An 11,059-nucleotide genomic window follows, 5' to 3' on the forward strand; every position below is an offset into this window, starting at 1 on the left:
CTGAGAGAGGACAGCAAGTCTGACTGCCATGGTGCCACTGCCCCTCTCCCAGGGCGACCCCTCAGCAATCCTGGTGATCAGCTGTAGAACGGATTGCTGGGGTGCTGTGATGCCCTGGAAGCCCCGTTTCACAGTGGTACCAGTTCAATTTGCACTTCCATTGCAGCAGTCTGAGCTTCAACCTTTGATGACATCAGTTTGTGCTTCAATGGAAGGTGTTTGTGCTGCAATGGAAGCCGCAACATCGGCCATCAGGCGCTGCATCATGGTGGGTTCCTCAGGTGTGCTGACCACCTATTCCATGTGGGAAAGGATGGGCTGCAAGCTCTGCGCAAAGCCAGGTGCCAAGTTCAAGGTGGACTCCTCCATGCCCCTTGACATCGTGCACAGGCTTTCTGGCAGGCTTCCCAGTGCACCAAGCATTTGGTGGTGTACGCCCATCAGCCGTCTTCTGTAGCCTGGCCCATCGAAGTCCTCATCTGACTCCTCTGCAGCAGAACTAGTGAGTGACGTCGCCCTCCGGCGAGCTGGCAGCTGTGATATCTGTTCCTCCCGTCCCAGCTCCTGCGCACTTGTGCCTGGTGTCTCACCACTTGCAGATCCCTCCTCTAACCTAACCTCTAAAGGATGCGCAGTGTCAGTCTCTGAGCTGGTGGATGCGAGTGTCAGATCAAGTGATGGTGTTGCTTCAGTGTTCTCCTCCTCGGACGGTGCAACCACATGTTCTTGGGTATCTGCAAATGACAAAAACAACCAGGTTGAGTTGTGGAGCGGGGAGAGGAGCAAGTAAGACATGTGTGCTGACAGCATCTGCAGCATGTGAGTCAGATAAGATTATGGGAAGAGCGAGATGTGGGAAATGAGAAGGAGCATTAGATATGCAGAGACCCCCTTCATCAGGACCACCAGCACGGCATGTGGTCACGGGAGAAGCAACAGCATGCCCAATAATCCGAAATATAGTCTCCTCCAGGGGGTTGAGGACGTGTAGACGTACCTGTCCTCCCTCAGGTCTCTTCTGCTGCCGTCTGTTATGCGCCACCTTCTCCTGCAACACAGAGGGCAGTGTGTCAGTGAGTATCCTGCAAAGTGTCTGGGTGATGTGCCTGTCATGATTGAATAGCTGCCAGTGTCTGTGATCTGTGAGTGGTGGTCATGTGGCCTATGTGCGGGCGAGACGCAGCATGCCGAGTGCAGCATTGCGTATGGATGGGCAGTATTTGTTGGTGGGTGGGTGATGGGGGGGTATGGTGCGTTGACCAGTGATGCAGTTGGTGGGATGTGTCACTTGACACTTGCATTCACTCACCTTGACCACTCGTGTCAAATCGTTGAACATCTTTCGGCACTCCACCCACGTGCGTAGTGCCATGTTCCTGGCGTTCACTTCCTGGGCCACAACTCCCAATGCCTGCGGAGCTGGAGTCTAGAGGGTCTGGAGGATCTCCTGCCTCTCTGAGGCCCTCCTTTCACCCACCCCCTCCACCAGGGCCTCCAATGCACTGTTGGAGATGCATGGGGTGCGCTCTTGTGCTTCCTGCCATCTTTCCCTCCTCCCAGTGGATTGTGCATGTGCCATTTAAAATGTGCACCTGCACCTTTAAGAGGTGCAGGCTGCTGATGATGTATGCTGGCCACGCCCCATTTCTGGCTTCCTGATTCTCCGTGCAGCCAGCACTACCCGCGCTGCTGAGAGGTTGCATGGAGCTATCATACTAATTAGCAGGCAGCCAGCGCAGAGGCCACCAGGCGCGGGTTAGTAGCGGAACGTGCTACTCGTGCCTGATAATTGGCCTTATCCAATTTAACCCCCTTATTTTCCAAGCAGTATGTGGCCTCCTTATTCTTTCTACCAAAATGTACCAACTCACACTTATCTATATTGAAATTCATTTGCCAATTACACGCTCATTCTGCAAGTTTATTAATGTCTTCCTGTATTTTGTTACTGACCTCCTCAGTATTAGGTAAACCCCCCCAATTTGGTGTCATCCACAAATTTTGTACACCAGTCACCGAAAGCAAACATGCAGGTACAGCAAACAGTTAGGAAGGCAAATGGTATGTTGGCCTTCATTGCAAGAGGATTTGATTACAGGAACAAGGATGTCTTACTGCAGTTATACGGCGCCTTGGTAAGACCACACCTAGAGTATTGTGTGCAGTTTTGGTCTACTTGCCATAGAGGGAGTGCAGTGAAGATTCACCAGACTGATTCCTGGGATGACAGAACTGTCGTATGAGGAGAGATTGGGTCGACTAGGCCTGTATTCACATGAGTTTAGAAAAATGAGAGGGGATCTCACATATAAAATTCTGACAGGGCTAGACAGACTGGATGCAGGGAGGATGTTTCCCCTGGCTGGGGGGTCTAGAACGAGGGGTCGCAATCTCAGGATATGGGGTAGGACATTTAGGACTGAGAATGGAGAAATTTCTTCACTCAGAGGGTGGTGAACCTGTGGAATTCTCTACCACAGAAGGCGGTGGAGGCCAAGTCACTGAATATATTTAAGAAGGAGCTAGATAGATTTCTAGACACAAAAGTCATCAAGGGGTATGGAGAGAGAGCGGGAATATGGTATTGAGATAGAGGATCAGCCATGATCATATTGAATGGCAGAGCAGGCTCGAAGTGCCGAATGGCCTACGCCTGCTCCTATTTTCTATGTTTCTATGTTTCTATGTTTTGAAGTTGTACTTCTGATTTCTGAGTCCAAATCGTTTATGTAGATGGTGAAAAACAGTTGTCCCAGCACCAATCCTTGTGGAACCTGCTTTCCACCATTTGCCAGTCTGAGTAACTACCTTTACCCCTACTCTCTGTTTTCTGTTTTGTAGCCAGTTTGCTATCCATTCTGCTACTTGTCCTCTGACTCCACAGGCTCTGACCATAGTCATGAGTCTACTATGTGGTACCTCATCGAAGGTCTTTTGAAAATCCAAATATATTCCATCTACTACATTACCCTTGTCTACTCTTTCTGTTACTTCTTCAAAGAATTCAATAAGGTTGGTCAAGCATGATTTTCCCTTTTGAAATCTGTGCTGACTATTCTTTATTACATTCGGCAAAAGAGCGCTAGAAAAATGGCATAAACACTGAGCGGGAGAACCCTACGGGAATCGACCCCCTACAATTTTATTGAGCAATTAGTACAATAAGCATTGCTAACAAAAATTAACACAGAGACAAATTCACTTTTAAAAGTATATACTTAATGGGCATTTGCTTAAGTGTAGTTGACTGAATAAATAAATTATTGCAATGTCCTCATTGTTTTCCATTTATTAAATCCAGTGATATAAAGTTTAGTCACACTGAAATCTATTATACACTGCAAGTTTGTTTAAAAGCATAGTGTTTCCATTCAAACTTAATCTACTTAACAGTTTCACCCTATATCATTTGCAATATATCATTCCAATTTTATTTTTCTCTTGTATTAAAGTAGCACAGACATCATTTAATCAGGTTTATTTTACAAATCACTATCTATCTTGTGTTCAGTTTCAGTTCAACATATTTCCCACTGTTAGTATCCATGCAGGTTGGCATTGTGGGGGAAAAACCTGGAAAAAAAAATGTCACCTGGCGTTTATAATGCTTCCGTTAGTTTTCTGCCTTGTGTAAACAAAATTTATTAGCACTAATGGTCTGCCATTATTTTATTGGCATTTGTTCAATAATACCATTGAAGGGCTTGTTAATTGCTGGTAATCTAGTTTGACCTTAATAAATTATCCAATAACACTTGAACTCCTGAACTGAGTTGGAGTTTTTGGGGCTAATTTTCCTCTGCTGTGCTGTGTGTGCAACTATTTCCGGGGTGCAATACAGAGGAAAGAAGGTCGGACACCTATTACAATGGGTATCTATCCATTTGTGCTTCATGTGACACGTCTGGTTGCAGATTTGGTGGAAGCCACGCCATTGTGCTTCAAACAGGTGTTCCCAGATACATTACATTTTAACAAACATGAAGTGATGTTACTGTGAGCTGTGAATTGGTTTCTTCAATTTCTGCTGGTCGTGGATCATGGCAGGCTGTCTGTATATAAACTAGGTACAATATTCAGTTTCTTTACATAGCATTTCAAATGCTGAAAATTTTAAGAGACAAGCAACATGTGAAATAGAGAGTGAGGAATTGATTTTTGTCCATTGAGGTGAAAAAAACCAGTAAAGTTTGCTGTTGCACTGGGATGTACTATGGACATCTTTCTTTTAAAAGTCAGGCTCCTGGAATCAGGATTCCTGATCAGCTGTGGATAGACATAACATTACTCTCCAGTAACCCCAACACCCTCATCCTCCACTCTTGTTGATCTTCCTTTGCAGCAAGCTCATTGAGGACTAACCTCACCAATCTGCTTCCCATCCTGCTCAACCCACCATCACCTCTCCCTGGAATCTGCTCCAAATCAACACTCGCAGTCCCTCCCTGCATCTCTTTCCATAATGTCCGCTCGCTCACAAACAAGACCCATGCGATCCATGACCTTATTGCGGATGATCATAATGACATCTTGGTTTTGACTTGAAGTTTTCTCATGAGTGGCGACACCTTACAGACATCTTCCCATTTGGCTATACTTCAAACCACCTGCCCACCCAAAATGCTGCAGTGGCAGATGTTAGCTCCCCAACTGGAGCTACCAGTTGTGGCAGGAGTGCAGCGGTAGGCTCAGGAAATTAGGGGTATAGAATATAAAAGTTAAGATGTAATGGTGAATCTATATAAAACTTTAGTAAGACAACAATTGAAATACTGTGTGTAGTTTTGGTCTCCACAGTATAGGAAGGAAGTTGAGGCAATAGAGAGGGTGCAATGCAGATTCACTAGGGTTCTGCCTGGTATGAGGAAATACAAATAGGCAGAAAGGTTTGAAAAATTGGGGCTGTTTTTGTTGGAACAGAGAAGATTAAGGAGTGATTTGATTTAGGTGTTTAAAATTATGAAATGGTGGGATAGAATCAATAGAAGCAGACTGTTTCTAGTGGTTGAGGGGGCTAGAATAAGATAGATATAACATTAAATGTAAACAATTTAGGACAGAAACAGGGGAAACTTTTTTACACAGAGAGTAGTGAGACATTATCGGAGTTCATGAATGAAGCAGACACCAAGTCAACATTTAATAGGTTAGATAGGTAGCTGAAGAAAAGGGGAATAAAGGCATATGGGAACAGAGCAGGCACATGGGATTCAGACCACTGCTCATGTAGAGGACAAACATTAACACAGACTGGTTGGGCTAAACAGCCCGTTTCCATGTTGTAATTTCTATTAATTCTATGTAACCAGTATAATATTAAAGAAGATGCAAGGTCCTTTTTTACTTGCAAAAACACTGGGTGACAATTACATGCTTAATTAAACACAAAATAAAATATGTCCATTGATGCCATGACTCAAGTAATCCTCTCTGTCACTGTAAAATGGTGTAAAACTCATCAACTGTAGCAAATTATTAGAGGAGGTTCTACGATGCAGTTATGCAATACTTAAACAATTAAGTTGTCAGTTGGATTTATACTGCAGCCCTGTTTTAAAATGCTCCATACATCACAACATAAATGTGATTGACTATATGACATGGTTTTAAACTAACTTTTTTGGGGCACTTGTTTACACAAGTGAGTTCAAGCTGTTAATCAGTTTCAACGTGACAGAAACGCAATACAAATCTGGAGCCTAGGGAAGTGATCAAAGCAGCGCAAAGAAAAATGAAGTAATAAAAGGAGATGGTTGCTTCAGTAGTGCTTTATAATAAGAAATGTCATAATTCAGTACAAGAATTTTAGTAATATTGGCCCTGAATTGGGCTGAGCGGCGAACAAACATCACCCGCTGCTCATTAGTTATAAACTCAACCATTAACTATTCGCGGGCTTCTGGGTGCCAACTTGCTTCATTGGTGAGCTGCAAAAAGTGCAACGATCTTTCCTGGGTTTCTTTGAGCTGTAAGAACAGGGAAAGGAGCATTCTCTCTCCTCAACCAATCAGCTTGAAGCATCCTTGACAAGCCGCACAGACAGAATCAGGAAGTAAAAGCTACAACAGTGAATTCAAATAAGTCAGAACCAGAAAGTGAATTCAAATGTTAAATCAGTTAGAAAAAGCAAAATAAAGAGAGGGTAAGATTAAAAGAAACAGAAGAACAAGTAAAAAAATTAAAATTTTAAATTAAAAAAAAAATTTCTTTAAATGTCCAGCAACAATTAATATCAGGAGGAATAAGACTGCACATTTTTAAAGTTTAATTTTCAGTGCCAGAGAGGTTGTTTGGCAGTCACTAATACTTACCATGCCGTTAAAATTTAGTTTAGGCCTGATATAACCTTTCTTCTGGAGAGATTAGTTAGTTTCCAGCTAGGCAGGAGAGCAAGTTCGCGCTGGTACATTCATTCCAGCTGGCTAGATCTCTTTTCCGTGAAGCTTTTGGAGAAGCAGAGAATCAGGTAGAGCAATTTCCAGATTTCTGTGTTTGACTGCGCATGTGTCCTCTCTGGAACTTGCTTTTCCATTTTCCCTGAAATAACAGTGAGCGCTGTTTGACTCTGTTATTTTACGAGCAATTTCTGGGCCAATATATTCTAAAGCTTAGAAACACAGGAGTAAAGTAAAAATGGACCAATGTAAATAAAAATCAGAAATCATCATACCCCTATAGTTACACATGCTGACAATGATGCAATTAAAATGTTCATGTTATTATTCTATTCAGCTGGAAAAGCAACGTACGACATAGTATTTATTGCAATTTCAAATTTGTAACATAATTGTAGAACCTCTTTTATGTCAATACTTTTCTATGCTAAAGCAGCTGAGCACACCTTAAATTCGATTTAGATGGCGTTTTTCCATAGCTCGTATCTTAAAAGAAATAAATGTAACTTTGTTTCTTATGACAAATTGGGGTACAAATTAGATATTATTGCGCCCGATTTCCAGATGTAAAATGAGGGCAAAAATGAACAGCTTCGCAGGGCAAGCCCTGCACCCCAAGGATGCCTGAAAGACATCCAACAACCAATTGGCCGTAGACGATTTTCAGGCAGCCACCTAGAACAGACTTTAGGCCCCTTGCATATGCTAATAAGAGGCCTCATGCCTGTTTTAGGTCCCTCCGAGAAATTGGGTTGCTCAGGTTTTCCGAGCGTGGATGTGGCCTAGGAACTGGCCACCACTGAAAAGGTAAGTTTGCTTTATTTTTTTAATTCATGTGGAGCTTCTTCCGGTTCCACAGCGCCCCTGCCAGCTGTGATAAGCCCCCTTCGGCTGTCCTCCCCCCCACCTCCCTCACCCCACTTACCTGAGGGCGGCAGTTGGCGAGGCAAGCGGCCTGAAATTCACGTGCTGCAATGGACAAAGCTGCCTGTGGAGGCATTCAGGTGTCAGCTTGCGGAAATTATTGAAATGAGGACTGAGGCCCAATTTTGGGCCAGCCTCGGACCTCCCAATTGGGGTGTGCGCTGCCTGTGCAGTGCTGACTCTGGGCCCAGAAACAGGCCCAGACAATTTCCTACCCATTATCTTTTCAGAATATGATTAAACATTTTTCACACACTGCACTGTGCTGACTAGAAAGCAACATCTTGTTTTTTTTCCTTTTGTTTCTTCATGTTTGCATTGTTTTTCTTGGATACTGTTACTTACAGAAATCAACTGACCTTTTTGTTGACATCAGTTCCAAAGTCTCCTCACTGAACTCAAGTAGATGAATTGAAGAATTTATTTTAGCAGGCCAGCATATCTAGGGGGGAGGGGAGAGGGAGTTAACATGAGAATAATGCTGGAAAGAAAAAAAAGGGTAAGAAGCCTTCAAAAAAGATTCCTCTGGGTTGCTTTGACTAGTGACTCTGGAGTAATTTGTATTTTCACTTTTTTCCTGCTTATTTTGCTTCTCATTCCATTTTTTATTTAATTTTCCTTTCATCCTATTTTATTTCTATTTTATTTCTTTATATTCCTTATTTTTTTTCTATTCATCACTTTCTTTCCTTTCTTGTTTTTATCACTTTCATTTTCCTTTTTCTCCTTTTTTCTGTCTGTTCTGTTTCTTTTCTATCTTTCTTTCAGACCACCTGTCAGATAACTGCAGGTTAACCATGGAACTGGAGCATAAAGAGCATCTTCATTCGCAGCACTTAGTGGCAAGAATAAAGTATTACTCATGGAAGATGTATTGCTGTGGTGAATGATTAGGCTGTTTTGTCAGCACAGTAAGAAAATATATTAATGTTAACCTTTTCCAAACACTGAACTGGAACTAAGAGCGGTTATCATTGTTGCTAAAAATAATGTGGTGAAAGATTTCACCTTCTTATTCTGACAATTATAATGATAAGGATGTAAATTATTTACATTGTTCAAATAAGAAGTTTGCTGCTCAGACTGCCACTGTAGGCAGGAAAGATGCCTCAGGTCTTACTGTTGTTAACTGCAAAGACAAACTATACAAGAACATTTGAGTCCAACTATAGTATTTTATGATTTCTACCACATTTGTTTTTTGTGCAGCAGTGATTCATGGACCTTAGTCCAAATGTCTGCCAGTACTATTTTAGGGTGTTACATTGCATGCTCCAAATTGCTGTCATGGCCGCAGGGTTCTCCGGACCTCCTGCCATAACTTCGGCAGAAATCCTGGAGAAATGGTGGAAGCAGCATAAACACTGTCTTGCCACGCTCTATTCTCGGTCCCGCCACAAAGCGCTCTGGTCCCTCTCTCTAGCCTCAAACCTACCACCACCTTCCCAGGAAAACTAAGGATGAGCAATAATGCAGCCTTGCCAGCTTTGTTGGCCAAGAACAAATTTTTAAAAAAGAAAGTGTGAAACTGAAGAAATAACAGTTGGAGGGGATAGTTTGAGAAGTGTTGGGGAGGTATGAGACTTTAGAGAAGGAAAGAGGAGGAAACAGTTCAATTTTTCAAAGGTTGGTGGTAATGGATGCAAAAGAGTTTGTAGTGCAGATGGGTGTAAAAATTGACAGGAAGTGTTGAATAATTTGGAGAAGGACAATTAGGAGTTCAAGAAGATTTGGGGGTGGTGAGTGGTGAACACAGAAGAGGTTAGTGGATAAGGTCAATGGAAATGAAAATAAAATAGGCTCTATATCGAGCAGGTGATCTGCTCCACCAGTTTACAATCCAAGCGGTGAAGTTGAAAATTACCTGCAAGTTTTCTGGAATTGACTACGTGTGCTCCCTTGCAGATCAGTGGACATAGTGAGGGAGTACTCAGCAGTAGGGGCATGGCTGAAATAGGCACTAATAGGCAGCTTGAAATGAGTCAGCAACATAAAGGTTCAGTGCTGTGGTCACATTCACAAATGGGTGGGCATCTGATGAAAGGGAATTCACCACATAATTTCTTGGCTCTCACATTTATGTTCCACAATTCTGCCCAACAGAAATTCTACCCTAGAAAATAGAATGAGAAAACATTTGGAGCATCAATCTCATTCCATTATAATTGGAATTCTATTCTCTGATTCTAGCTCTATCCATCAAGAACTTGTCTTTTTTTGTAAGAGTCCAGATTAACATTTTATACACTTGGTGGCATTTTATTTTGTGTTTTTATTGAGAATCCAGGGTGAAGGGCCAAGGCCCATTGTGCAGACAGTATCAAGATTAAAAAGTGTGAAACATGGTAAATCAAAAAGTTGTCAATAGGTGACACCAATTTTAGGTTTTAAAAGCCTATAGATTGTATGAAGGAGGAATGACTGAGTGAAGAAATGAGTTCCATAGTTTTGAGCTCATTGGAAAGAATGAATTAGAGTAGGAGTATGTGAGATGAGTATTGAATTCAGTTTACAACTCTAAGCATGAAGTTGAATCTTAAGTCAGATCCAGCAAGCAGCTTTATAAGCTATTAATCACGACCAGTGAAGCCATAACAAAGCCACCTTATTATGGGATACCATTAATGTTATTGTCAGTATACCCTAAAGCTGCCAGAAAATAATTAAGTAAATCTTCCTGGTCCCTTCCACTTGAGTTTCCTAAAGTAAAGTTCAACCAAGGAGAAGTAATTATCTACAATAGCATTTTAGATTTTTTAAAATTCATTCTCAGAATGTGTGTGTCACTGGCAAGGCCATCCCTAGTTGTCTTGATGGCTTGCTAGGCTACCTCAAGGGTAATTAAGAATCAACCATAGTTGTGTGGGACTGGAGTCACATAAAGGCCAGACCAGGTAAAGATATCAAGTTTCCTTCCCTAAAGAAAATTAGTGAACCAGTTGGGTTTTTGCAACAATTAATTTTACTGATACCAGTCATTTTTTTTAAATTTCCAGTTTTTATTTTAAACTGATTCAAATTCTCAAACTGCCATAGTGGCGATTTGAACTCACATTCTCAGGATTATCCATGTAGGCTTCTGGATTACTAGACTAGTAAAATAACCGCTGCACTACCATACCTCTATAATTACCTGCAAAATTACTTTCTTAATGGTTTTTCATGCATGTAAATAATTCCTTTTCAGTTTAACTTGATTTCAGGAGCATGCTGCAATTCAGATTGTTCCCAATACTCATTTTGCTACAAAAGGCAGCTTCTACAGGCAAGACCAAGATCCCTATGATGTGAAACGTAACCTTGTGTATATAGTAACTGGTGCATAGAGTGTGGTAGATCAAACAACCCTTCCTTTTATTGTAAACTTGCTATTGGGTAGTATGTAGGATTCTTGGTAGAATCCCTCATTTCTAGAGGGATAATATTGAAAAGCAGAGAAGTTAAACTTATATCGAACCTTGGTTAGACCACACTTGGAGTATTGTGAACAGTTCTGGTCTCCATATTATAAAAAGGATATAGAGGCACTGGAGAAGGTGCAAAAAAGATTTACTAGGATGATACTAGAACTGAGAGGTTATACCTATCAGGAAAGATTGAACAGGCTGGGGCTCTTTTCTCTAGAAAAGAGAAGACTGGGGGGTCACCTGATAGAGGTTTCTAAGATTATGAAAGGGTTTGATCGGATAGAGAAGATGTTTCCGCTTGCAAGGGAAACCAGAGCTAGGGGCCATAAATAT

General features: G+C 41.8%; 1 protein-coding gene across 1 annotated transcript in view; it reads right to left on the reverse strand.

The window, feature by feature from the left end:
• Nucleotides 1-1,372, reverse strand: part of LOC137332248 (neurexophilin-1-like) — a 136,834-nt gene extending 135,462 nt beyond the window's left edge. The window contains exons 1-2 of the mRNA XM_067995948.1: nucleotides 1,310-1,372; nucleotides 998-1,048 (exon numbers count right to left, since the gene is read on the reverse strand). Of these exons, the coding sequence (XP_067852049.1) occupies nucleotides 998-1,048; nucleotides 1,310-1,372 (114 nt within the window). The remainder of the gene's footprint in view (nucleotides 1-997; nucleotides 1,049-1,309) is intronic.
• Nucleotides 1,373-11,059: the final 9,687 nt, after the last annotated feature.

Source organism: Heptranchias perlo, chromosome 2 (genome assembly GCF_035084215.1).
Source record: "Heptranchias perlo isolate sHepPer1 chromosome 2, sHepPer1.hap1, whole genome shotgun sequence".
In the NCBI taxonomy this organism is placed as follows: Eukaryota; Metazoa; Chordata; class Chondrichthyes; order Hexanchiformes; family Hexanchidae; genus Heptranchias; species Heptranchias perlo.